The sequence below is a fragment of the Strigops habroptila genome, chromosome 7, assembly GCF_004027225.2.
Source record: "Strigops habroptila isolate Jane chromosome 7, bStrHab1.2.pri, whole genome shotgun sequence".
In the NCBI taxonomy this organism is placed as follows: Eukaryota; Metazoa; Chordata; class Aves; order Psittaciformes; family Psittacidae; genus Strigops; species Strigops habroptila.
In genome coordinates, this window is record NC_044283.2 from 57,374,295 (window position 1) to 57,401,244 (window position 26,950).

Below are 26,950 nucleotides of genomic sequence, written 5' to 3' on the forward strand. Positions count from 1 at the left end.
AATCCCTCTATCTAGGAATTCTCCCAATGTGAAATATACAGCAGCCAAAAGGATACATCTCGCTAAAAGGACTGTTATTTTTTTGTTGACTGAATGACTAAAATGACATACATATTTGCTCTCTCCTCAAGCACAGCTGCAAAGGATCATGAGCTACTGAACAAGGGCTATGCTCTGCCCTGTGGTGTGGAAGCTTGACAAAGCTGCTTAAAGGAGAGATTGCTGCAGATTTAAAAGGATCATCACTTGCCAGTTTGTTTTGCAAGCAAACTTTGGACTATTGTCGTGGTTTAAGTCCAGCCAGTAACTCAGCACCACACAGCTGCTTGCTCACTCTCTGCCGTTTTCCCCTGGAAGGGATGGGGAGGAGAATTGAAAGAATAAACCCCGCAGGTTGAGATAAGAACAGTTTAATAACTAAAGTACAATATAATACTACTACTACTACTAATAATAATGATAAGGGAAATAACAAGGGGAGAGAATATAAAACTAAAACGGGAAAGAAAAAATAACAATAAACCCAAGTGATGCACAATACAATTGCTCACCACCCACCAACTGATAACTGAGCAGCGATTTGGGCCTCCTGGGTGACTCCCCCCAGTTTATATACTGGGCATGACGTGCTGTGGTATGGAATACCCCTTTGGTTAGTTCGGGTCAGGTGTCCTGTCTCTGCTCCCTCCCAGCTTCTTGTGCCCTTCCTCACTGGCAGAGGATGAGAGACTGAGAAGCCCTTGATCAGCGTAAGTGCTACTTAGCAACAACTGAAACATTGGTGTGTTATCAGCATTATTCTCAGACTAAAGCCAAAACACAACATTGTACCACCTATTAAGAAAAAAAACCCAGGACAACGTGTAATAGGCATGTAGGTCCCTGTAGAGGTCAAATTTTCCAAGTAGAAATATCCACGTCCTTCAGATCTCTTTGGGTTGTGGTAGAAAAGAATCATCATCTTTGTTTTTAAAGCTAAGTTTTAAAAAAACACAGGGGCCATTAGTGGACAGAAAACATTTTCTTATGCCTGGATCACATATGAAATTCCACAGTGACCATGACAAGTGCCATGCCTATCATCCAGAAACTGGAACCACAAATTGTTGTTGCCAACAACTATGCATTTATAGGTCTAGACAAAATTGAGGAGAGACTGCCTATACTGAATCAACCCACTAACGAGGTTGTTGCCAATGTGTCTCCAATGCCAAGGATTGTTGGAGCCAGAGCTGTAAGAACGACTGTATCTGGTGGTAAGGAAACTGTTGTTCACTCTGGAGTTATGGGCAAGACTAAAGAAACAATGCAAGACAGTGTAGAAATGACCAAGTCAGTTGTCAATGGCAGCATTAACACTGACCTAGGAAGTTGTATGGTGCAAATGGTGAGCGGTGGAGTGGACAGTGCTCTCACTAAATCAGAGACCCTTGTAGACCAGTATCTCCCACTTACAGAAGCAGAACTAGAGAAAGAAGCTGCAAAAGTTGAAGGTTTTGAAATTAGAGTTAGAAAGCCAAGCTACTACATTAGACTAGGATCCCTGTCTTCAAAGTTCTGCATACGTGCCTACCAACAAGCCTTAAACAATGATCCCAATGCAGATCACTGATCTGGGTTACCTCTTCCTGTTGGAACCTAACAAACAGCCAGCATCTGAGAGCTGAAAATTTCTTCAAAGGGAAGAGGGAAAAACCTTTGAGTGCACTCAAAAGAGGAAACTATCTACAGATGCTAAGCCAAGTGAGGTTCATGTATACAACAGAATCCAATACACACACACAATACACATGCATATACCAATATGTATAAAAACAATTTACAAAAATCAATGTAACCAAACAATCATATTTTCCTGCTTTCTGAGCTGAACCCTGAGGTTCTTGTTTATCCTAGGAAAGAGAGATTGAGATCTGGCCATAGGAAGAAGTGGACTTCTACTTACCCTAAAGAGTAAGGTTTGGGGAGGACTAAACAATTGCCACTCTCTCTCCTTCCCCTCAAGTGTGCTAGACAATAATATAAACCAGTGTCTGATACCAGTGCAGATATTCAGTAGGGATTAGAGCAGATTTGAAAAGCCCAGGAACTACCTGCGATTTAATTCCCCAACAAAAAGAAATGCCTGCCTTAACCAGCAAGAAAAGCTGAATGTAAAAATAATTAGGGATAACATAAAAAAGCTTCTCTCCGTGAACAGCAGGAAAACATGCACTGCAAGTAAAGCTGCGTGACTAATTGATTTGAGGGGTTTGTTGGCAGTCTGAAAAACAAACACACCTAAAAGGTGGGGGTTTGACTTCAACAGAGCTAATGTATCCTATTACCCAACAGGCTCTACTGCGTGGCTTCCCCAAGTCTAATAAAGCATTAATTTGGAAACCCTTCCTTCAGCAGGGCATTTCTTTTCCCTCTACTGTCACAAAATTCACAGGAGCACCTGTGAAACTTTGGGGCTGAATCCAGACAATGAGTATAACTAATCATGGGGAGGCAGACACACGCATATATGCACACAAATGTGTCACAACATGAGGCAAGAAATGTCACTTCAGCTCTGGATCCAGACTGTATTTTTTATAATCTTCACTGGCACCAGGAGACAAAACTGAACCACTGTGTTTGCAGATAGCCAGAAGTTTTAACTGCGTGCCCCACACCACTGAGCAGTATTTGGGCAAGAAAACTCTTCCCGTCCACCTATATGAAGATGTCTCTTGCAGTAAAGGTTGAATTACCTTGAGAAAAGAATTATCCTGACTCTACCCTATTGTATCCCTTTCGTATCTCCCAAACAGGCTTGCTTTCTCCTTGGAGGAGTAAATGAAAGAGTTAGGCGAAGGAGAAAAAAACCAAGTATCCTTGCTCTAAGCTTGCAACAAACCATCACTGGATAACAATCAGATCCCTTTCCTTTCCCAGAAAAGCAGCTGTGGACATTGGCAGACAACAGCTGATTGTGTCAACTTATTTTGGGAAAATTTCCCAAATACTGTGCTGCTCTGGTGGTGCAGTGGTCAGGGGAAAAAAAAAGGGGGGGGGGGGCAAAAAATAACCTTTTTCATAAATAGACACAATGAGGGGAAACAGGACTTCTTTATTCTCCCCCTGAAAGCGCTATGAAACAGGCCTTCTATTTATTTGCCAGGGTACAAGTGGAGCTCCTTCCTAAACCAGCTGATCTCTGCAGTTATTACAGCATTTGTCATAACAGTAAGTTTTCATGGTGAGACTGTTACAAGAGCTGTTGAGGCAGAGAGAAGTATATAAGCACAAAAATATCCTGACTTGCTCATTACAGGAGAAAGCTGTTGCACAGGCAACTGTCAGGCAGTGACCAGTGTTCAGCTGTTCTCCAAGGTGCAAGCTTGCAAGCACACAAGAAACCCCTTTTGGGACAATTCCTGCTCAGAACTGGTAAGATGGCACCAGTTCTTGTAGCTACAACAGGGATTTTCCCAGAGAGGATTCAGACTCTTATGAAGTTTTATGGCAGTCATTACTTTTTGCCTTGCTATACAAATTTCTATTGTGCAATGCAACCACAGTTAAATGTAAGGATGAATTACCTTCTCCCTTGGAGCAAAAAAACTTGGGTCAAAAATCGATAGCCTAGATTGTTCTCTGCATGTCAGCTTTTAAGAACAGCGTCACTTGTATCTCAGAAAGTATGCAAGATACATGCAAGTATCTTCTGCTTTGTATTCTTAAATGTGATGATCTTTGCAGAGAGACAGAAAGAGGTGTACTTGACTTCTTAAGAGCTACATAGCATATTCATTGCTCAGTTCCAGGTCTGAGAAAGAATTCAAGAAGCTAATTCACAGCATTGAACCTGACATCTTGGTCCAAGACCACAAAAGAGCATAACCTCCAACCACGTCTGAGGGCACAATATAAAGGCACGCATAAGAGGCAGGGTTTTTGACAAGAGTAGCATAAAACTAACAGTTAGCTATTAGCCTTTGTATACACAGAGTGTTTATTTCCCAAGAAGGTTTGAGCCCATAAAAAAAAAAAAGTCTCTGTCCTCAGGAGGGCTGAAAAGGAAGACTAAACAATGGAGGAAAAAAGGCTGGTGACAAGGGATCTTGGGATGCTGCACAGCTGCTGCAACTTTCTTCTTTACCAGTGTGAAATGTCATGACACAAGCAAAAGCCACATTGAGCCATCAATATTTATAAATCCAGAAACTACCAACTTGCTTTTGAGAGAAGATTTTTATATACAGTGCAACTCCAGCAGACTGAAAGACAAGCTCGATACCAAACTAATGAGAAATGAGATCAAGTTAATACACTGCAAGCCTTGGCTAAATCTGTTTGTCCTATTTATTCATTGCCTTGTTGATCTGGAACCTTTAAATAAGAAATCTGGCCTATTCAACAATTATTACTTCATTATTCCTCCAAAGGTCTATGAATAATGAGACAAAAGTAACAGCTCCCATTGTAGAAAGAGGGAATATAAACAGAGATGAAATATTTTGTCTGGAGCAGGCATTTATAGAACAAATATCCCCACTTCTCCTCCTTTAGCAAATGTAAAAAAATCTCTTTCCTAAAAGAATGAAAAAACTGCAAGTGTGACTGTCAGCCAGCAGCAAGTTGATCATCATCTAACCTGAGTTCTTTACTTGAAATTTTTAGGTGAAAATTTTCCAGAAGAGTTTGTGGGCAGTAATGAAAAATAAGCAAAATTGGGTCTTGCATAAATGATCCCTACAACCTTAACACACCGTAAATGAAAGTCCAGCTAAAGCTATGTACCATCTAGCCCTGGCTCCATAGGCTTTTATATGGTGCGAGGCTTGGTATGGAAAACTCTTATTTAGATACATACTACTGTCTGCAAAGGGAGCCTGAAGGACTGACAATATTTCAGCTAGCAAGGACTATAAACCCCATTATTAAAGATTCCAAAAGCAAAGAAGCCTCAGGTCGACAAACTCTTTTCATTTGAGTTGAAAGGAAAGTCTACCCTAGTTATCATCAGGGCACTTTGTTTCTTGCCTAGCAAAAATATGTTGTTTCTTTTCAGGGAAGATCCAATACTCACCAGTGGTGATTAAAGTTGCAAAGAGAAGTTACCTCCTTGTTCTCGACTGAAAATAAGCCTCCGGAGAAACAGGCTATATCCATATCAGAAAGAGAGAAGAAGGTTGCTGTAAACTTCTAAGGAACCTAATGATTTCTTTCATAGAATCGTAGAATGGTGTCACCATCCATGCTCTTCTTCAGCTTGCCCCAGATCATCTTACATGCCCTGACTCGTCTCAGAAGGCCAGCATTAAGTAAAATGGAGAGGTCCCTTGTGAGAAAGGGTTTTTTGGGGATAAAACAAAAATCTTGGAAGAAGGAGGCACCTCCAGGGAAAGTCAAATGACCAAGTCATTCTAGAGATGCAGTCCTTCATCTCACTGATAGGTAACATGCAGTGAGCACTGCCCAGCTAGTTGGGGCCCAGACTTAGGTTCTTCTCAGCCCTATGTTTTTCCAGCAAAGTGAGGAGTGCAGTGTATTGCTGTATCTTACACAGCGTAATGCAGTTTTATTGCATGTACCAGTAGAAAAGCTCCCACATTGCTGAATTAATACATGCAATTACATCAGTTCAGGCACTGCCAGTCCGTAGAAATTGAACTCCAACCACACACTTGCCCTGGGTGCTCAGGAAGGCCTGCTAGGTGCTAGATTAACCAGGCAATGCGGTAACATACTGCTTAATTCTTTCCTCTAGCGCCAGGGTGGGAACCTTCTTGAATGCAGGCGCTCTTCAGTTTACCTGTCGCTGTTGCTCCTGTTGCCTCTATCTTTTTGGAGTGGGTGTTCTGCTTCTTGGGCTGAAGGGCATTCTTAGGCTGTCTCAGTGCCCCTTTGGGGAAAGGAGCAGTTCTCTCCAGGCTGATCAAAGCAGTGTGTGGCACATCACCCGCTCTAACAAAGACCTGACAAAAGTTGACAAAAACTTCCCATGAAGCTCTTGTCATGCCCTTTAAGAATTGATTCTTGAATCAGCAATGTAGAATCGTAGAATCATAGAATGGCTAGGGTTGGAAAGGACCTTAAGGTCATCTACTTCCAACCCCCCTGCCATGATGAATCCCTGTAGTTGATGTTGATGGAATTTGAAGAATAATTTTTATCTGGTCTCAACTGATTGGTCCCTTGACGCAGTGCAAATGCCAAAGTAGGAGTCTATTTTGAGGTAATATTCTGGTATTCTGAGGTAATAAGAAGAGGTATTCTGAGGGAATAAGAAGAGACAATGGACGGAAGACAAAGTAAACCACTTGCCAAATTCTCCTTCCTAAGATGTGTCATCTTGCAGTGAGAAACAAAGCTTGTAGGTTCACTTCTTCTCTTCCTAGTCCATTCCTGGAAGGGGAACTCCCTAAATCAGGTGGACGAAGGCAGGCAACAACACATCCTCCAGCCTCACGAGGCAGGGCTCTGTGCTGAAGAAAGGGCGCTGTGACATGGCTTTTTGAAGTCCTTATTACCACAGGAATGTCCCTCCCAATGTGAACGTCCTGCACTAATGTGAGTGGGGCAACACACATTAGTGCAATGTGCAATTCGCAAAACCAGCCGCAGCAGCTCCAGCAAAGACACCCAGCTCTGAGGCTGGCCATGGGTTGAACTCCATTCTCTGGGCAACAGAAAGTAGTTTACAGCAGGAGGGCACAACAGACAACACGGGGGAAGCCAGACCTTAAACTGAGCTGACCCGAGGCAGGTGAGGAGGCTGAGAAGCTGGGCCAGAAAACACAGCTTCGTCCAGCGGCTGTGACCGAGGCCTGGAGACCGAGGCCTCCTACTGTGGCCGGGCAGCAGGGAGAAGCCAGCTGGGATCCAGCTCGGAAACCTGCTCCGTGTAAATCACAAGCTCTGTGGCACACCCCGCCTGGCAGCACCCCCGAAGGCCAAATACCAGGCAGCAGTGGCCAAAGCCAGGAACCAACTCTAAACCCGGGAACATCCCACGGACAGCAGCACCCCTGAAGCTGGCGGCATGCTGCAGGCCCAGCAACACCCCCAAACCAAGAGACAACCCCTATCCCAGGCAGCCAGCAGCCACAGACACCCCCCAGACCCGGCAGCACTCCCCATGCCCACACACACCTCCCCACAACCCGGGGGAGCCCCCACACCTGCTGACAACCCCCGAGGCCAGAAATGACACGCCTCCCCCACAACCCAGGACGAAGCACCACGAGATCGGCCGGAGCTGAGGAGGGAGGTCTGGGGAAGGGGCTGCCAACCTCTGGGGAGAGGACAACGCTCTGGGCCCAGGCCCTGACGCTGCCCCTTGAGAAAGGGAGAGGAGGAGGAAGCCAACCAGCGAGCCTGGAATCTCCCAGTCTAGAGATGACATTTATTGTGCCGGTGGAGGGGGATCAGAGCTGTCGCTCGGAGATGAAGCACATTAGTCCCACGGACGTGTCCGGGCCGTGTGTTGGGAGTTTGGGCCTGATGTTGCAAGTGGGAGTTGTCTTGCACCCGCATGGGCCTAGTGGGGACGGAGCTGCTGCCGCTTTCCAGTGCTGCAGAGCCAGAGGATGCCGCTGATGGTTGCTGCCTGCTGGTGCTGGGGCTGCTGGTCTCGGGTATTGGCGAGCACTGGGACAGCCCCTCACCGCCTGGCTGTGGGTGCTCCTCTCACCACGTGGTGCTGGTGGTTGGCTCCGCTCCCACTGCCTTCTGGGCCTCGTGTAGGGAGTTTGGGTCTCCCACTTCAACCAGGAGCAGTTTCGCCATCAGTCAGGCCCTGGGGGCTGGATCCGCTGCTGCCCTCACACTCTGGGGAGCCGTGGCATGGCCCGCTTGTTGCAGTGCCACAGCTGCTGGTGTCTGGTGCCAGGGAACTGTGGCATGGTTATAATGCCTCCTGGCTGTCAGTGCTGGAGCTGCTGCTCTCCGATTCCTGGGAGCTACAGGAGGAGTCCGATGACTCTTGACTCTCACTGCTAGAGCTGCTGGTAGCACGTGCTGGGGAGCGCTGGGATCGCCCCAACACGGCCTGTCTGCTCGTGCACCTCTTCGCACGTGGTCCTGGTGTGCGGCTTCTCTCACGGCGTCTTTTGCGCCGTGTGCTGGGGGTTTGGTCCCGACGTTGCAAGGGGGAGCGGTCTCGCACTCGCGCAGGCCCGGTGGATCTGGAGTTGCTGCTTCCTTCCAGAGCTGCGGAGCCAAAGGATGATGTTGATGGCCGCTGTCTGCTGGTGCTGCGCCTGCGGCTCTCACGTCCTGGTGGACGCTGGGACAGTCTGGGCACGGCCTGGCTGCGGGGGCTCCTCTCAGCTTGTGCTGCTGGCATGCGGCTGCTCTCGCAGAGTCTTCTGGGCCGTATGTAGGGAGTTTGGTCCCGTCGTTGCAAGCGGGAGCGGTCTCGCACCCGCACGGGCACAGTGGACCTGGAGCTCCTGCTTCTTTCTAGTGCTCTGGAGCCACGGGATGACGTTGATGGCTGCTGCCTGCTGGTGCAGCGGGTGCGGATCTCCCGTGCGGGGGAGCATCGGGAAAGCCCCGGCACTGCCTGGCTGCGGGTGCTGCTCTCAGCACATGGTGCTGGTGGTCGGCTTCTCTCCCTCTGTCTTCTGGGCCGTGTGTACGGAGTCTGTGTCTGACGGCTGATCCGGGTTGCGTTTCGCTGTCGATCGGGCCCAGGGCAGCTGGAGTGGCTGCTGCCCTTGTGCACGGGGGAGCTGTGGCATGGCCCTGATAACATCTGTCCACTATTGCTGGGGCTGCTGGTCTCCTCTGCTGAAGGCCCAACACTCTGCCCTGATGCTGCTGGGCTGGCAGTTCTAGGGCTGTTGAATTCCTCTGCTAGAGGCCCCAGAGTTTGCCCCGAGGTTGCCTGGCTGCTGGTGCTGGGGCTGTTGAACTCCTCTCCTGGAGGCCCCAGACTTGGCCCCGATGCTGCTGGGCTGGAGGTTCTGGGGCTGTTGAATTCCTCTGCTGGAGGCCCCGGCGTCTGCCCCGATGCTGCCTGTCTGCTGGTGCTGGGGCTGCTGGTCTCGGGTATTGGCGAGCACTGGGACAGCCCCTCACCGCCTGGCTGTGGGTGCTCCTCTCACCACGTGGTGCTGGTGGTTGGCTCCGCTCCCACTGCCTTCTGGGCCTCGTGTAGGGAGTTTGGGTCTCCCACTTCAACCAGGAGCAGTTTAGCCATCAGTCAGGCCCTGGGGGCTGGATCCGCTGCTGCCCTCACACTCTGGGGAGCCGTGGCATGGCCCGCTTGTTGCAGTGCCACAGCTGCTGGTGTCTGGTGCCAGGGAACTGTGGCATGGTTATAATGCCTCCTGGCTGTCAGTGCTGGAGCTGCTGCTCTCCGATTCCTGGGAGCTACAGGAGGAGTCCGATGACTCTTGACTCTCACGGCTAGAGCTGCTGGTAGCACGTGCTGGGGAGCGCTGGGATCGCCCCAACATGGCCTGTCTGCTCGTGCACCTCTTCGCACGTGGTCCTGGTGTGCGGCTTCTCTCACGGCGTCTTTTGCGCCGTGTGCTGGGGGTTTGGTCCCGACGTTGCAAGGGGGAGCGGTCTCGCACTTGCGCAGGCCCGGTGGATCTGGAGTTGCTGCTTCCTTCCAGAGCTGCGGAGCCAAAGGATGATGTTGATGGCCGCTGTCTGCTGGTGCTGCGCCTGCGGCTCTCACGTCCTGGTGGACGCTGGGACAGTCTGGGCACGGCCTGGCTGCGGGGGCTCCTCTCAGCTTGTGCTGCTGGCACGCGGCTGCTCTCGCAGAGTCTTCTGGGCCGTATGTAGGGAGTTTGGTCCCGTCGTTGCAAGCGGGAGCGGTCTCGCACCCGCACGGGCACAGTGGACCTGGAGCTCCTGCTTCTTTCTAGTGCTCTGGAGCCACGGGATGACGTTGATGGCTGCTGCCTGCTGGTGCAGCGGGTGCGGATCTCCCGTGCGGGGGAGCATCGGGAAAGCCCCGGCACTGCCTGGCTGCGGGTGCTGCTCTCAGCACATGGTGCTGGTGGTCGGCTTCTCTCCCTCTGTCTTCTGGGCCGTGTGTACGGAGTCTGTGTCTGACGGCTGATCCGGGTTGCGTTTCGCCGTCGATCGGGCCCAGGGCAGCTGGAGTGGCTGCTGCCCTCGTGCACGGGGGAGCTCTGGCATGGCCCTGATAACATCTGTCCACTATTGCTGGGGCTGCTGGTCTCCTCTGCTGAAGGCCCAGCACTCTGCCCTGATGCTGCTGGGCTGGCAGTTCTAGGGCTGTTGAATTCCTCTGCTAGAGGCCCCAGAGTTTGCCCCGATGTTGCCTGGCTGCTGGTGCTGGGGCTGTTGAACTCCTCTCCTGGAGGCCCCAGACTTGGCCCCGATGCTGCTGGGCTGGAGGTTCTGGGGCTGTTGAATTCCTCTGCTGGAGGCCCCAGCGTCTGCCCCGATGCTGCCTGTCTGCTGGTGCTGGGGCTGCTGGTCTCGGTTATTGGCGAGCACTGGTACAGGCCCCCACCGCCTGGCTGTGGGTGCTCCTCTCACCACGTGGTGCTGGTGGTTGGCTCCGCTCCCACTGCCTTCTGGGCCTCGTGTAGGGAGTTTGGGTCTCCCACTTCAACCAGGAGCAGTTTCGCCATCAGTCAGGCCCTGGGGGCTGGATCCGCTGCTGCCCTCACACTCTGGGGAGCCGTGGCATGGCCCGCTTGTTGCAGTGCCACAGCTGCTGGTGTCTGGTGCCAGGGAACTGTGGCATGGTTATAATGCCTCCTGGCTGTCAGTGCTGGAGCTGCTGCTCTCCGATTCCTGGGAGCTACAGGAGGAGTCCGATGACTCTTGACTCTCACTGCTAGAGCTGCTGGTAGCACGTGCTGGGGAGCGCTGGGATCGCCCCAACACGGCCTGTCTGCTCGTGCACCTCTTCGCACGTGGTCCTGGGGTGCGGCTTCTCTCACGGCGTCTTTTGCGCCGTGTGCTGGGGGTTTGGTCCCGACGTTGCAAGGGGGAGCGGTCTCGCACTTGCGCAGGCCCGGTGGATCTGGAGTTGCTGCTTCCTTCCAGAGCTGCGGAGCCAAAGGATGATGTTGATGGCCGCTGTCTGCTGGTGCTGCGCCTGCGGCTCTCACGTCCTGGTGGACGCTGGGACAGTCTGGGCACGGCCTGGCTGCGGGGGCTCCTCTCAGCTTGTGCTGCCGGCACGCGGCTGCTCTCGCAGAGTCTTCTGGGCCGTATGTAGGGAGTTTGGTCCCGTCGTTGCAAGCGGGAGCGGTCTCGCACCCGCACGGGCACAGTGGACCTGGAGCTCCTGCTTCTTTCTAGTGCTCTGGAGCCACGGGATGACGTTGATGGCTGCTGCCTGCTGGTGCAGCGGGTGCGGATCTCCCGTGCGGGGGAGCATCGGGAAAGCCCCGGCACTGCCTGGCTGCGGGTGCTGCTCTCAGCACATGGTGCTGGTGGTCGGCTTCTCTCCCTCTGTCTTCTGGGCCGTGTGTACGGAGTCTGTGTCTGACAGCTGATCCGGGTTGCGTTTCGCCGTCGATCGGGCCCAGGGCAGCTGGAGTGGCTGCTGCCCTCGTGCACGGGGGAGCTGTGGCATGGCCCTGATAACATCTGTCCACTATTGCTGGGGCTGCTGGTCTCCTCTGCTGAAGGCCCAACACTCTGCCCTGATGCTGCTGGGCTGGCAGTTCTAGGGCTGTTGAATTCCTCTGCTAGAGGCCCCAGAGTTTGCCCCGAGGTTGCCTGGCTGCTGGTGCTGGGGCTGTTGAACTCCTCTCCTGGAGGCCCCAGACTTGGCCCCGATGCTGCTGGGCTGGAGGTTCTGGGGCTGTTGAATTCCTCTGCTGGAGGCCCCAGCGTCTGCCCCGATGCTGCCTGTCTGCTGGTGCTGGGGCTGCTGGAATCCAGCTCCACAGATGCAGGAGACCACCCTGATGCAGCTGGGCTGGTGGTGCTGGGACCAGCAAGCTCTGAGGTGGCACCAGAGGCTGCAAGGGGAAGCAGGAAGGTTAAAGGTGCGACCGCCAGGCCTGGGGCAGGGTTGGCTGGAGCGGTGCCCCAGCTCTCCTTGAGCAGATAGGCTCTGCCAAGCCCACACCGGGCACCCACTGCCAGACCTTGCCTGGCCCCTGGCCCTAGCCCAGGAGTACCTGGGTGCTTTGACACTTACAGGTGCTCGGGCCAGCACAGCTGTCACACTCCCATCTGACCCAATGGCTGTACCCCAAGCTGGAGCAGTGTCTGTGTGTGCCCTCAGCAGCGCAGGAGCAGCACAGGAACAGCTGCCAGGGCCTGGGGAAAGAAAACGGTTCATGTCTCTGAGGATAAAGTGCCCACTGCACGGGATCGTCCAGCAGAGCTCCTGTTCTCAGCCCTTCTGCTTCGAGACCTTGCTGAGACAGAGATCCCGTGCTGAGCCCCGGGGTGCAGCTTTGGCAACTTACCCCTCTTCCTCTGCCACGCTTCTGCCTCCTGGACAAAGGCACTCCCTAGCATCGCAGCGCCTGTGCCTCTCGTTCAATTCTGCATACGCGTTGTTGTCGTCCCACGATGGAGGTCTGATGGAGAAAGGAAAAGTGATGAGCCCCTGCTGCCCCAGCATAAGGCAGATGCAGGGCCTACCTGCTTTTCCTCCCCCCCCACACCCGCGCCATGTTTCCGACTCCTCCATGCGGCGAAAGCCCAGGCTCGGGGGACACAGGAGGGCCACGACTGCTGGAGCAGCTCCAGGCGTGGCACAGTGGCGAGCAGGACGACACGAACCGAAAGGGGATTCGGATCCCCATGTTGAACATTTCCACAAGAAACCAATTCCGATTTCTACACAGGGGGCACTGTATGCAGAAAATGCCAGAGCGAAGCGCCTGTCCCTGCAGGAGAAACATAAGGAGCATGAGGGAGGCTCTGGTGTTGCTGAGAGCCTGCTGTGCCCGGGAGGAGGCAACGGCTCCTACCTGGATGCAGGCCCTGTGGAACCAGGCGTGTTTGCATGCTGGGCACACCATGGTCCCATAGGTCGTTCTGCCTTCAACAGGGTCCAGGCAGATGAGGCAGGTGGTTTTCTCTGGAGCCACCTCCTCTTGCTGCTGTGGGCGGTGCTCCCAGCAGAAGGACCTGGGGGGAAGAGGGAAGAGATGGGTGAGACGGCAAGTGCTGGGTCCTTCCCACTGATGGTGAGGAGGGAAGAGGAGGTACCTGAACGGTGGGAGATAACAGGTGACGCATCAACCCTCCGTGGCACAGGGGAGATGGAATCTGCAGGTGCAGCCCATTTCCCAGCAGGCGACGGTGGCCCCGTTCTCGCCACACACGGAGCAGGCCTGGAAAGAGCAGAGCAGCCCCCATCAGCGGCAGTCTCAGGGCCTCCACAGCCAGCCCCACACCTCGGGGCAGGGCGCAGGATGTGGCCGCTGCTGGGTCACAGGCTGCAGATCCGCCTGGCAGAGCAGGTTCCTGTGCCGGAGTCTCTGTGGAGCTGCTGGGAGCAAGACTTTTGTCCCAGAGCTGGTTGGAGGGGCTGGGATTTTGTTCTTGGCATCCAGGCTAAGCTCCTGCAAACCTCTCCTGCCACAAATCTCTCTCATCGTCTCAGACTCTTACCATCTGGGCTGCATGCTCCACTGTATGTGGAATATCCAAACTAAAAAATCTCATCTGTCCTTTGTACTCAGTTCCTTCTCAAGAAGCTCATAGGCAAAAAACTGCAGAAGAGACGAGGAGCTGATGAGGGGGGTGTGGCAGGGCCAGCGTATGGCAAAGCTGCAGCCAGCCCCAGGGGAACTCACCAGGCAAAAGATATGGGCACAGATCCCTTGATTGTCCACTTGACTGGCCCACAGACGTCCGAGTCTGTCTCTGCCCGGTGACACAGCACGCATGCTGGAGGGGAGAGAACAAATGCCACCGGGAATGAGTACCTCTGCGGACCAGGGATGCGTCCCTGAGGGGCTGCCGCCAGCGGCTTCTCCGTCCCTGCCTAGCCGGCTGCTGGGCAGGGCTGGAGACCTTCGAGAGCAAAGAGCATTGCGGGCACGGGTGTCCCTTGGGAGAAAGGGATCTTCTGGGGAAAAACGAAAAATCACGGAAGAAGGAGACGCTTCCAGGGAAAGTCAAATGACCAAGTCATTCTAGAGATGCAGTCCTTCATCTCACTGATAGGTAACATGCAGTGAGCACTGCCCAGCTAGTTGGGGCCCAGACTTAGGTTCTTCTCAGCCCTATGTTTTTCCAGCAAAGTGAGGAGTGCAGTGTATTGCTGTATCTTACACAGCGTAATGCAGTTTTATTGCATGTGCCAGTAGAAAAGCTCCCACATTGCTGAATTAATACATGCAATCACATCAGTTCAGGCACTGCCAGTCCGTAGAAATTGAACTCCAACCACACACTTGCCCTGGGTGCTCAGGAAGGCCTGCTAGGTGCTAGATTAACCAGGCAATGCGGTAACATACTGCTTAATTCTTTCCTCTAGCGCCAGGGTGGGAACCTTCTTGAATGCAGGCGCTCTTCAGTTTACCTGTCGCTGTTGCTCCTGTTGCCTCTATCTTTTTGGAGTGGGTGTTCTGCTTCTTGGGCTGAAGGGCATTCTTAGGCTGTCTCAGTGCCCCTTTGGAGAAAGGAGCAGTTCTCTCCAGGCTGATCAAAGCAGTGTGTGGCACATCACCCGCTCTAACAAAGACCTGACAAAAGTCGACAAAAACTTCCCAGGAAGCTCTTGTCACGCCCTTTAAGAATTGATTCTTGAATCAGCAGTGTAGAATCGTAGAATCATAGAATGGCTAGGGTTGGAAAGGACCTTAAGGTCATCTACTTCCAACCCCCCTGCCATGATGAATCCCTGTAGTTGATGTTGATGGAATTTGAAGAATAATTTTTATCTGGTCTCAACTGATTGGTCCCTTGACGCAGTGCAAATGCCAAAGTAGGAGTCTATTTTGAGGTAATATTCTGGTATTCTGAGGTAATAAGAAGAGGTATTCTGAGGGAATAAGAAGAGACAATGGACGGAAGACAAAGTAAACCACTTGCCAAATTCTCCTTCCTAAGATGTGTCATCTTGCAGTGAGAAACAAAGCTTGTAGGTTCACTTCTTCTCTTCCTAGTCCATTCCTGGAAGGGGAACTCCCTAAATCAGGTGGACGAAGGCAGGCAACAACACATCCTCCAGCCTCACGAGGCAGGGCTCTGTGCTGAAGAAAGGGCGCTGTGACATGGCTTTTTGAAGTCCTTATTACCACAGGAATGTCCCTCCCAATGTGAACGTCCTGCACTAATGTGAGTGGGGCAACACACATTAGTGCAATGTGCAATTCGCAAAACCAGCCGCAGCAGCTCCAGCAAAGACACCCAGCTCTGAGGCTGGCCATGGGTTGAACTCCATTCTCTGGGCAACAGAAAGTAGTTTACAGCAGGAGGGCACAACAGACAACACGGGGGAAGCCAGACCTTAAACTGAGCTGACCCGAGGCAGGTGAGGAGGCTGAGAAGCTGGGCCAGAAAACACAGCTTCGTCCAGCGGCTGTGACCGAGGCCTGGAGACCGAGGCCTCCTACTGTGGCCGGGCAGCAGGGAGAAGCCAGCTGGGATCCAGCTCGGAAACCTGCTCCGTGTAAATCACAAGCTCTGTGCACACCCCGCCTTGGCAGCACCCCCGAAGGCCAAATACCAGGCAGCAGTGGCCAAAGCCAGGACCAACTCTAAACCCGGGAACATCCCACGGACAGCAGCACCCCTGAAGCTGGCGGCATACTGCAGGCCCAGCAACACCCCCAAACCAAGAGACAACCCCTAACCCAGGCAGCCAGCAGCCACAGACACCCCCCAGACCCGGCAGCACTCCCCATGCCCACACACACCTCCCCACAACCCGGGGGAGCCCCACACTGCCGACAACCCCCGAGGCCAGAAATGACGCGCCTCCCCCACAACCCAGGACGAAGCACCACGAGATCGGCCGGAGCTGAGGAGGGAGGTCTGGGGAAGGGGCTGCCAACCTCTGGGGAGAGGACAACGCTCTGGGCCCAGGCCCTGACGCTGCCCCTTGAGAAAGGGAGAGGAGGAGGAAGCCAACCAGCGAGCCTGGAATCTCCCAGTCTAGAGATGACATTTATTGTGCCGGTGGAGGGGGATCAGAGCTGTCGCTCGGAGATGAAGCACATTAGTCCCACGGACGTGTCCGGGCCGTGTGTTGGGAGTTTGGGCCTGATGTTGCAAGTGGGAGTTGTCTTGCACCCGCATGGGCCTAGTGGGGACGGAGCTGCTGCCGCTTTCCAGTGCTGCAGAGCCAGAGGATGCCGCTGATGGTTGCTGCCTGCTGGTGCTGGGGCTGCTGGTCTCGGGTATTGGCGAGCACTGGGACAGCCCCTCACCGCCTGGCTGTGGGTGCTCCTCTCACCACGTGGTGCTGGTGGTTGGCTCCGCTCCCACTGCCTTCTGGGCCTCGTGTAGGGAGTTTGGGTCTCCCACTTCAACCAGGAGCAGTTTCGCCATCAGTCAGGCCCTGGGGGCTGGATCCGCTGCTGCCCTCACACTCTGGGGAGCCGTGGCATGGCCCGCTTGTTGCAGTGCCACAGCTGCTGGTGTCTGGTGCCAGGGAACTGTGGCATGGTTATAATGCCTCCTGGCTGTCAGTGCTGGAGCTGCTGCTCTCCGATTCCTGGGAGCTACAGGAGGAGTCCGATGACTCTTGACTCTCACTGCTAGAGCTGCTGGTAGCACGTGCTGGGGAGCGCTGGGATCGCCCCAACACGGCCTGTCTGCTCGTGCACCTCTTCGCACGTGGTCCTGGGGTGCGGCTTCTCTCACGGCGTCTTTTGCGCCGTGTGCTGGGGGTTTGGTCCCGACGTTGCAAGGGGGAGCGGTCTCGCACTCGCGCAGGCCCGGTGGATCTGGAGTTGCTGCTTCCTTCCAGAGCTGCGGAGCCAAAGGATGATGTTGATGGCCGCTGTCTGCTGGTGCTGCGCCTGCGGCTCTCACGTCCTGGTGGACGCTGGGACAGTCTGGGCACGGCCTGGCTGCGGGGGCTCCTCTCAGCTTGTGCTGCTGGCATGCGGCTGCTCTCGCAGAGTCTTCTGGGCCGTATGTAGGGAGTTTGGTCCCGTCGTTGCAAGCGGGAGCGGTCTCGCACCCGCACGGGCACAGTGGACCTGGAGCTCCTGCTTCTTTCTAGTGCTCTGGAGCCACGGGATGACGTTGATGGCTGCTGCCTGCTGGTGCAGCGGGTGCGGATCTCCCGTGCGGGGGAGCATCGGGAAAGCCCCGGCACTGCCTGGCTGCGGGTGCTGCTCTCAGCACATGGTGCTGGTGGTCGGCTTCTCTCCCTCTGTCTTCTGGGCCGTGTGTACGGAGTCTGTGTCTGACGGCTGATCCGGGTTGCGTTTCGCCGTCGATCGGGCCCAGGGCAGCTGGAGTGGCTGCTGCCCTCGTGCACGGGGGAGCTCTGGCATGGCCCTGATAACATCTGTCCACTATTGCTGGGGCTGCGGTCTCCTCTGCTGAAGGCCCAACACTCTGCCCTGATGCTGCTGGGCTGGCAGTTCTAGGGCTGTTGAATTCCTCTGCTAGAGGCCCCAGAGTTTGCCCCGAGTTGCCTGGCTGCTGGTGCTGGGGCTGTTGAACTCCTCTCCTGGAGGCCCCAGACTTGGCCCCGATGCTGCTGGGCTGGAGGTTCTGGGGCTGTTGAATTCCCTCTGCTGGAGGCCCCAGCGTCTGCCCGATGCTGCTGTCTGCTGGTGCTGGGGCTGCTGGAATCCAAGCTCCACAGATGCAGGAAGACCACCCTGATGCAGCTGGGCTTGGTGGTGCTGGGACCAGCAAGCTCTGAGTGGCACCAGAGGCTGCAAGGGGAAGCAGGAAGGTTAAAGGTGCGACCGCCAGGCCTGGGGCAGGGTTGGCTGGAGCGGTGCCCCAGCTCTCCTTGAGCAGATAGGCTCTGCCAAGCCCACCCGGGCACCCACTGCCAGACCTTGCCTGGCCCTGGCCCTAGCCCAGGAGTACCTGGGTGCTTTGACACTTACAGGTGCCCGGGCCAGCACAGCTGTCCACCTCCCATCTGACCCAATGGCTGTACCCCAAGCTGGAGCAGTGTCTGTGTGTGCCCTCAGCAGCGCAGGAGCAGCACAGGAACAGCTGCCAGGGCCTGGGGAAAGAAAACGGTTCATGTCTCTGACGGATAAAGTGCCCACTGCCACCGGGATCGTCCAGCAGAGCTCCTGTTCTCAGCCCTTCTGCTTCGAGACCTTGCTGAGACAGAGATCCCGTGCTGAGCCCCGGGGTGCAGCTTTGGCAACTTACCCCTCTTCCTCTGCCACGCTTCTGCCTCCTGGACAAAGGCACTCCCTAGCATCGCAGCGCCTGTGCCTCTCGTTCAATTCTGCATACGCGTTGTTGTCGTCCCACGATGGAGGTCTGATGGAGAAAGGAAAAGTGATGAGCCCCTGCTGCCCCAGCATAAGGCAGATGCAGGGCCTACCTGCTTTCCCCCCCCACACCCGCGCCATGTTTCCGACTCCTCCATGCGGCGAAAGCCCAGGCTCGGGGGACACAGGAGGGCCACGACTGCTGGAGCAGCTCCAGGCGTGGCACAGTGGCGAGCAGGACGACACGAACCGAAAGGGGATTCGGATCCCCATGTTGAACATTTCCACAAGAAACCAATTCCGATTTCTACACAGGGGGCACTGTATGCAGAAAATGCCAGAGCGAAGCGCCTGTCCCTGCAGGAGAAACATAAGGAGCATGAGGGAGGCTCTGGTGTTGCTGAGAGCCTGCTGTGCCCGGGAGGAGGCAACGGCTCCTACCTGGATGCAGGCCCTGTGGAACCAGGCGTGTTTGCATGCTGGGCACACCATGGTCCCATAGGTCGTTCTGCCTTCAACAGGGTCCAGGCAGATGAGGCAGGTGGTTTTCTCTGGAGCCACCTCCTCTTGCTGCTGTGGGCGGTGCTCCCAGCAGAAGGACCTGGGGGGAAGAGGGAAGAGATGGGTGAGACGGCAAGTGCTGGGTCCTTCCCACTGATGGTGAGGAGGGAAGAGGAGGTACCTGAACGGTGGGAGATAACAGGTGACGCATCCACCCTCCGTGGCACAGGGGAGATGGAATCTGCGGGTGCAGCCCATTTCCCAGCAGGCGACGGTGGCCCCGTTCTCGCCACACACGGAGCAGGCCTGGAAAGAGCAGAGCAGCCCCCATCAGCGGCAGTCTCAGGGCCTCCACAGCCAGCCCCACACCTCGGGGCAGGGCGCAGGATGTGGCCGCTGCTGGGTCACAGGCTGCAGATCCGCCTGGCAGAGCAGGTTCCTGTGCCGGAGTCTCTGTGGAGCTGCTGGGAGCAAGACTTTTGTCCCAGAGCTGGTTGGAGGGGCTGGGATTTTGTTCTTGGCATCCAGGCTAAGCTCCTGCAAACCTCTCCTGCCACAAATCTCTCTCATCGTCTCAGACTCTTACCATCTGGGCTGCATGCTCCACTGTATGTGGAATATCCAAACTAAAAAATCTCATCTGTCCTTCATAGTCAGTCACTTCTCGAGGAAGTTCATAGGCAAAAAACTGCAGAAGAGAAGAGACGAGACGAGGAGCTGATGGAGGGGGGTGTTGGTAGGGCTGGCATTATGGCAAAGCTGCAGCCAGCCCCAGGGGGGAACTCACCAGGCAAAAGATATGGGCACAGATCCTTGATTGTCCACTTTTGCCCACAGACGTCTGAGTCTGTTCTCTGCCGGTTGACACAGCACGCTATGCTGGAGGGAGAGAAACAATATGCCACCGGGAATGAGTACCCCTGCGGGGCCAGGGACGCTGTTCCCTGACGGATTGCCCCCAGGGGCTGCTCCATCCCTGCCTAAGCCGGGCTGCTGGCAGGGCTGGAGACCTTGGAGAGCAAAGAGCATTGCAGGCACGGGTGTTGTTCCTGCAGGTGCCCACTGTCCCAGCCTGGGCCCCGCTTGCCGAGGAGAGGAGGGCCCTCCCCCAGAGTGCTTGGGGAGCTCCTGACTCCCCCTGCCAATGCTCCCAGCCCACGCTGATCCGCCTCGAAGAAGTCCTCTGGCTTAGGCTGTGGGAGGGGACTTTGCTCTCACGTGCTCCATTGAGTTGGGAGCTGTACACTCGCTTGGCGGACATATCACACATCAACAGTGAGCATCTGGAGAGCCCCCTGTCCCAGCACCGCTGGGGCGTTCTTCTCCAAATGCTCCTCTGCTGCCTCTGAGGGAGAAGCGAGATGTGGCGTGAACTTGCAGCAGAGGCTCAGAGGACCGGAGTGTGAAGCCCCACTCCTCCCTTGGCATGCCCCACGAGAGGCCCCGTCCCTCCCCTGTCCTCTCCTCTCCGCACCTCACCAGGTTGCAAGTGACCCACTGTGCCCGGCGCTCTTTTTTGTAGGCCTGCCCCAACAGGGTCACAGTGGCCACTGTGACATTCAGCACCGCTGGCCCATGTGTGTCCCAAAAGTGGGCAGGGGCACCCTCGGGCCACACGTCACCCACTGTGACACGGCCACGCCTCACAGGGCTAGGCTGTGAGCGCACAGATGGGGGCCCATAAGGCCTCGGCACCCATGTCACCATGGCAGCCGCTCCCGCAGCAAGTGTTAGAGTCAAGGGCCAGCTTAGGACATGACTTCCTGGTGAACTTTGGCAGTGTTAGGTCAACAGTTGGACTCCATGACCATTAGGGTTTTCTCCAACTTGAATGATTCTGTGATTCTAATTACCATTCCATGGTTGCTTAGTCACCATTTGCATACCCTTTGATGTTCCTTCAGTTGTCGATTTGATCGTCGCTTCATCATGAAGAAAGCCCTTTCAATCCAAATTTCTGATTATGTCAGGGAGACCAATTTAAAGATATCCATGTCATATTATACCCTTTCTGAAGAAGCCTCAGCTATGGTATAAACTGTAGGACATAGTTTAAGTCAGTTGATAAATATCAATGATTGCAAAAGGCAAGTGCTCTATGGGTTTGAAACAATTTTCCATTAAATAAGGGTTTTTTTAAAGAAAAGGGAAAATATAGGGCATGGATTCTAAATACAGGGTGAGGGATATATGTATAGAAGGAGTGCTAAACAAAGTAAAAATGAGAAAAGAAGGTTTTAGTTAAATAATGAGAATGATCCAAATCTTAGATTTTCACAGGATACCAACATAAGGAAATCCAGTGGTTTGACCCTTTAGGAGAGATGTGACTAAAAAAAAAGATGATGATACAACAAGTTCTGTTCCAGAAAAGTAGACTTAATTGTGCTGAAATCATGGCAGTGAAAGCCTGAGAAGACTGCTAAATAAGGTCACAGTTAGGTGTGGTGTATGGAGGAAGTCCCACACAACTTACCTGCATCCCAACATCACTTTAAAAGGTCAACACTGCATTAATACAGATTCTTCATCCACAGGGTTGGAAAGAGCAGAGTCCCTCTATATTCCTTAAGTCAAATCTCTTCCCCACCCTTTGACATCAGATGTGTCGTTAAATTCTATGAAACCTGATTCACATTTCCAAAAAAAGAGTAATCCTTCCTATTAATTCAAACCTTACCTACTTTTTTCTGCCACTTCACTATGAAAAACAATCTTCAGAACAAGAGGCACGGTCACACATGTATGGAATTACCTTACAGAATACTGGACTTGTTCCTAACAACACTTATGTCCCCATGCATATTCCCCAAACTGGCATCTTCCTTCAACGTCTCATCTACTTCAGCTTCACTTTCCACATCTGAATGGAATCATCACGTGTTTATGCTTGCTTTGCTGCGTGGCTGTCCTGTGGAAGAGTGAAACTCTGAAGTCAAAACTTAGCAAATACTTGCTACAGTCATACACAGTATCTAAAAAACATTTCCATGACATTGAAAGGAGGAATCTACTATTCCTCTTGCAAACTCTAGACATGTTCAAGGAATTAGGTATGCATCATTTTGTTATACATCTCACCAAGAAAAAGTGGAAAACATAATCTGAAATCAACAGGAATATGATTTTTAAAATATCTTAAACCACATCTATTAATCCCTCTGTCTTTACTGCATACTATTCAGAGAGAAAGTTCTGAGTGTCCATTACCAGATTGGAGAGAGCTCCTTGAATGAGTTTCTTCTGTAACACTCCCTCTCTCTCTCTGTCTCTCTCTCTAGGTGCCTGCTAGCCTCCTCTGGTTATCCTGCAACTGTTTCTTTTTTGGTCTACGTTCCTTTGAAACAGTAGCATGCAGACAAAGCTCTTTATTTTCCAAAAGGCTTCTCTTCCCATCCTCATGTTTATCAGCTTCATATTCTGGATTTTGATTGCTTACATCCCACTTCAGTTGTTTTGAAAGCAGTTTGGTGCTTGTCAGTTGTCATTTAGCATGTTTCTGTGGCACTGCAGCATTACTATCCACGTCATCTTCATTGTGTTACGTAGGAGGAGCAACATCTCCGTCTTCTGAATTTTGCTTGTCTTTTGTAGAAGTCACATCTTTGTTCTTTCCTTGCAAGTGTGGCCTGGACACAGGCTGACCTCTCTCATCTGCAAAGGAGGAGGCATCTGACAGTTCCTTGTGTGGTTCACAACACGTATTTTGTCCCTTTTTACTGCTGAGTTCAAGTGAATACATTGGATGATTCTTCCGCTGTCTTTGAGATGACTCCTCCCTGCAGTAAGAAACACAAGCTTCAAGATCTAAACTTTCTCCAGACCTCTTCTCTAAACCAGCGCTGTCCCTCGGTAACTCTTTTTCACAAAGGGAGCCCATTTCTCTGAAGGGCTGATGTTTCAAACACAAATCATTTTGTCCCTTGGAGCTTGCTTCCTCAGCATCCTCCCCCGCTGCCAAAATCGCAGCAACTACATCTTCAGGACAGATGCATTTTTTCCTAACTGCAGGGCAAAATTTAGAGAGTTTTGTTATGGCAGTATTTTGATGGATCATATTTCACAATGTGGGTCCGAGTTAAGGAACTAATCCAACATGATGCTTTCAGCAAGCAAACTTCCAGTCTTTATGAACAGGCTGGATTCTGTGCGAAAGGACAACCCAGAGTCCTTTTTCATGTCTGGACCACAAGCCTTTAAGCAACTGACTTGCAGTCTAAACAATGTATTCAAATCACACAAGCCTACTTCAAGATTTACTTTGGGAATACAGTGAATCAACGTTGGCTATTACGTCACACTTCCAGACTGTGAAGCAAACGTTTCCCCATATGGCAAAAGAAAGAAGGGAATCGTGCCTATGCCCAACCAAAGGGAAAAAGATACTTTCTTTTTCTGTCGACTCCTAAGGTGCAGGATAGGCAAGACTCTGTCAAATTTACCAACAACCCATTTCTGAAAGAGAAGAAAAATAACCAGTGTTAAACAAAGAAGGGAATGGATATAACCCTGGAATAAAACAAGACATAAATTCTTGGATAACAGAAACACTCATAAAGAACCATCTGTGACTAGTTCTTTATTTGTTTACTCTCTTCAGTGAAATGTATTTGTACTGTGCAAGTTAGCCAGCTTCTTTCGCAAAAACTGAGAACAAACCAAAACCAACTAACCAAAACCACAAATTTCTACAACCTCCAAACAAACAGTGATAATAAAGAAGTGGATTTCTTTGATTTACAAGTACTAATTTTAATCTAAAGCTTTTGGTTTATGAACAATAGTGGTAACTATACAGACAGGATCACTATCATTTTGCACTTTTCCCAGTATAAAAAAAAAAATAAAATCATATCCTCCCCCACCCATTCCATTTTGTTTTTTTAAAAACTGACATTCCTGTAAAACAAGGAGATGGGAAATGAGTAATTTCTTCATTAAAAAAAAAAAAAAAAAAATACACCTCAGGCTTAACTATGCCTCCTTCTAGAATTTTCTTCAGCATGATCTTATTATTCACTTGATTTAAGTTTCTATGTGAAAAGTCATAGAATCATAGAATGGTTTGGGTTGGAAAGGACCTTAAGATCATCTAGTTCCAACTCCCCTGCCATGGGCAGGGACACCACACACTAAACCATGTCACTCAAGGCTCCGTTTAACCTGGCTTTGAACACTGCCAGGGATGGAGCATTTATCACATCTTTGGGCAACCTGTTCCAGCATCTCATCACCCTCACAAATAAAGAACTTCTTCCCTATATCTAACCTAAACTGATTAAGTTTGAACCCCTGTTTAAGTTTGAACCTGTTACCCCTTGCCCTATCACTACAGTCCCTAATGTAGAGTCCCTCTCCAGCATCCTTGTAGGCTCCCTTCAGATACTGGAAGGCTGCTATGAGGTCTCCACACAGCCTTCTCTTCTCCAGGCTGAACAGCCCCAACTTTCTCAGCCTGTCTTCATACGGGAGGTGCTTGAGCCCCCTTATCATCCTAACACCCAAACCTTAAACAAGAAAGTTCACATCCAAAGTTCAAGTTCTAACTTCAAAAGACGCTTTCAAGTCATTCAGATACATGTACCCTGACGTTTCTACACTACTGTCAGATAGGCTCGTCTTGATTTCACTTCTTGTGCACTCTGAAAAACACAGTTAAGGACTACTGAAAACCAGAGGGAAAAGGCCCTTTTAAGTAGTCCCTGCTCTTTCTCTTCATGGATGCACATGCATTTCCCACCCCTCTGAAAGAAAGGGCTGCAACAGAAGAAAGGACGCAATCATTAAAATCCAACCTGCAAAGACTACAACACCCAGTACCCTACTATGCAAGTTCTGCAGGTAGAAGCAAGCCTGTCTGTCATGAAACAACTGAACATTTGAGCCCTGTTTCCTTCAGAATGATGATAAAAGCAAACCCAGATGGGATCAGGCTGTCAAAGAAAAAGGCCAAGCTTTTAACTCAGTTATTTAATCCAGATTGAAAATAAACACCCAGCCTGGCTGAATGCTTTAAGACTGACAAAGGTACAACAGTGAGTAACTGCCATATTCTCTGTTTACCTGGCATTAAGCTGTGTGACAGCGGGAACAGTCAGAGGCCTAAGCATATTTGCAACCTGGAGCAGGATGGGTTCAGAAACACCAGGATGCTTTGGGACTGAGTTCCCTCTGTAACACCACTCAACCTGATTGGAGAGAAAAGGAGGGGGGCACTGTATGTCCCACACTTCAAGTAAAGCACCATTTTTGTGCTTCAGTCTGCAGCCAGCGATCAAGGAGCTGGATGGTGTCTCCTAAGGAGTAGTGTAATTAAGGATCAGGTGCCAGATGCTCTGAAAACCTCAAGACTGAAACTGTTGGCTTCTCTGCAACTGGAAGTGCTGAATCTCACGTGACAAAAAGCTAAGCGATAGAGGAGCCATTAAAAGAGCCACCCAAGGTAAAGCCTTTCAGAGAGTCATCTCCCCAGTCACCCTGCAAATTCCCCTATCTCTTGGAATCCCTCAGAACTGGGACTGCCTTTGCGCTCCACCACAGCCCTTTCCATGGCAGCCAAACTCTGTTGCGCAGGCAGATGGCAAATGAAAGTAACCATCCCATTGGTATACAGGCAGATCAGGAATGTCTTCTTCTATAAAAAGTGGAATGACCACAAAGCAAATGAGGTGTTTCTTACTACCTGCCTTAAACGCCACTAGAGTGGGGAATGAAGCCAGCTTCTTGCTAAACAGTTGAGTGTTTCAAGCCCAGACCTGACTCTATTGAACACTACCCAAGCAACAGCATTCAGACTACTCAATAAAAAGCATTACTAATGGTCACTTTTCTCCTCTAAGCCAAGTGGAAAAAACGGTGCCACATTGTTGCTGAGGATACATATTGCAGCTAGCATCATCTCAATAAAACACATGCATTTCCAATTAAGAAACGCGGTCCTCAGCAAGGCTTAGCACAGATCTCATGGAGCCACACTCAGCACTGGTATGAGCTCAGTGTTGGTCAGGTTTCATATTGAGCCAATTGCTACACCCAGCAGTGTCTCAGTGCCCACAGACCAAAACTTGAGCATTAAACTAATTAGCAGTATGCTAGTGCTTTTATACAGCCCCTGCAACCAGCAGGATAAAAGATAAATAAGTTGTTAACCTCTCCTAAAGGCTTCCAGACTATTTATTTATAGACTTATTTATAGGTGCCCTTCACAGAAACATCTGACCTTTTCATAATGATTACTGAACCTCTCCCATAAACCCTGTGCATAATTAGATAGCATTACAGTGCCCATTTTAAAGAGATGAGAACCCGGCCTGAAAACAAGTAAATGAAATGATCTGGTTGCAGAAGCAATCTGTTCCACAGACATGTGCCAAACAAAGACTCTATTACTCTATCACATCTCCTTTAAAAACCACTCAGATGGCTTTGGTGCTGCTGGAAGAACTTTGCAATACTCTAACATCTATGGATTGGCATTAGACCCAGCAAAAGCGGGAAGATGCTCACCATCAAGCCATCCCACCAAACACCAGCAGCACTTTCTGATTACCTTCCTCTTCATGTAATGGACCTATGAGTGACAAAACTGCAGTTTTGAGGCTGGCTTTCCTTCAGTCTCCTAAGTTGTTCTTGGTGCATGTCTCAAGGTGGGCAGGGGTTTCCTCAGCCTGGAAATGAAAGCATGTTGAAGTGTCAGAGCAAAGCTTCATTTCAGCCCTTAGAACAACCCCATCACTCACAATATTTACTTTTCATTTGCCATCAGTAAGACATAGGTTGCTAAACTGACACTTGTCCGTAAGTACCAACTGAAAATTTAATTCCTTTCTGCACTACCATGCTGGAAAGTATCCAGATTGTTTTTCACAGGTGAAGATAACATCTTGTCACCAACGTAAACACAAAAAGAGATTGCTAGAGCTGCATCTGGTAGATGAACTGAACCTCTTTATTGTTAGAGGATTACTAGTTTGAAGCCTGTATCCCAGAACACTGAGAATCACCTGATGAAACCAAAGATGTGCGAAAACTCAGTGACTTTTATTATCAGAAAAGAGATACCCAAGATCAGATGCAAATCAAGCACTGTCATGTCTTAACTTTATGCTTTTTGCCACAGCAGCTGACATCTCTGCAAA

General features: G+C 51.6%; 3 protein-coding genes and 1 long non-coding RNA gene across 4 annotated transcripts; all 4 read right to left on the reverse strand.

Annotated features, from left to right (window-relative positions):
* Positions 1 to 8,983: 8,983 nt before the first annotated feature.
* LOC115610221 (protein SON-like) lies at positions 8,984 to 10,595 on the reverse strand. The gene is made up of 2 exons (XM_030491366.1): positions 10,501 to 10,595; positions 8,984 to 10,434 (listed from the first exon to the last, which is right to left on the reverse strand). The coding sequence occupies exons 1-2, from the start codon at positions 10,593 to 10,595 to the stop codon at positions 9,297 to 9,299; spliced, it is 1,233 nt and encodes a 410-aa protein (XP_030347226.1). The 3' UTR covers positions 8,984 to 9,296.
* A 118-nt stretch (positions 10,596 to 10,713) lies between these two features.
* On the reverse strand, positions 10,714 to 13,538 carry LOC115610222 (serine/arginine repetitive matrix protein 2-like). The gene is made up of 6 exons (XM_030491367.1): positions 13,336 to 13,538; positions 12,909 to 13,068; positions 12,718 to 12,824; positions 12,399 to 12,512; positions 12,125 to 12,246; positions 10,714 to 11,942 (listed from the first exon to the last, which is right to left on the reverse strand). Exons 1-6 carry the CDS (start codon positions 13,536 to 13,538, stop codon positions 10,714 to 10,716), a joined length of 1,935 nt encoding a protein of 644 aa, XP_030347227.1.
* Positions 13,539 to 17,513: 3,975 nt separating this feature from the next.
* Positions 17,514 to 20,519, reverse strand: LOC115610223 (G2/M phase-specific E3 ubiquitin-protein ligase-like). The gene is made up of 9 exons (XM_030491369.1): positions 20,292 to 20,519; positions 19,600 to 19,686; positions 19,399 to 19,500; positions 18,994 to 19,118; positions 18,753 to 18,912; positions 18,562 to 18,668; positions 18,247 to 18,360; positions 17,950 to 18,091; positions 17,514 to 17,789 (listed from the first exon to the last, which is right to left on the reverse strand). Exons 1-9 carry the CDS (start codon positions 20,517 to 20,519, stop codon positions 17,514 to 17,516), a joined length of 1,341 nt encoding a protein of 446 aa, XP_030347229.1.
* Positions 20,520 to 21,641: 1,122 nt separating this feature from the next.
* On the reverse strand, positions 21,642 to 23,441 carry LOC115610484. The gene is made up of 2 exons (XR_003992254.1): positions 22,023 to 23,441; positions 21,642 to 21,723 (listed from the first exon to the last, which is right to left on the reverse strand). It is a non-coding gene; the product is annotated as an uncharacterized LOC115610484 (long non-coding RNA).
* Between the last annotated feature and the right edge of the window lie 3,509 nt (positions 23,442 to 26,950).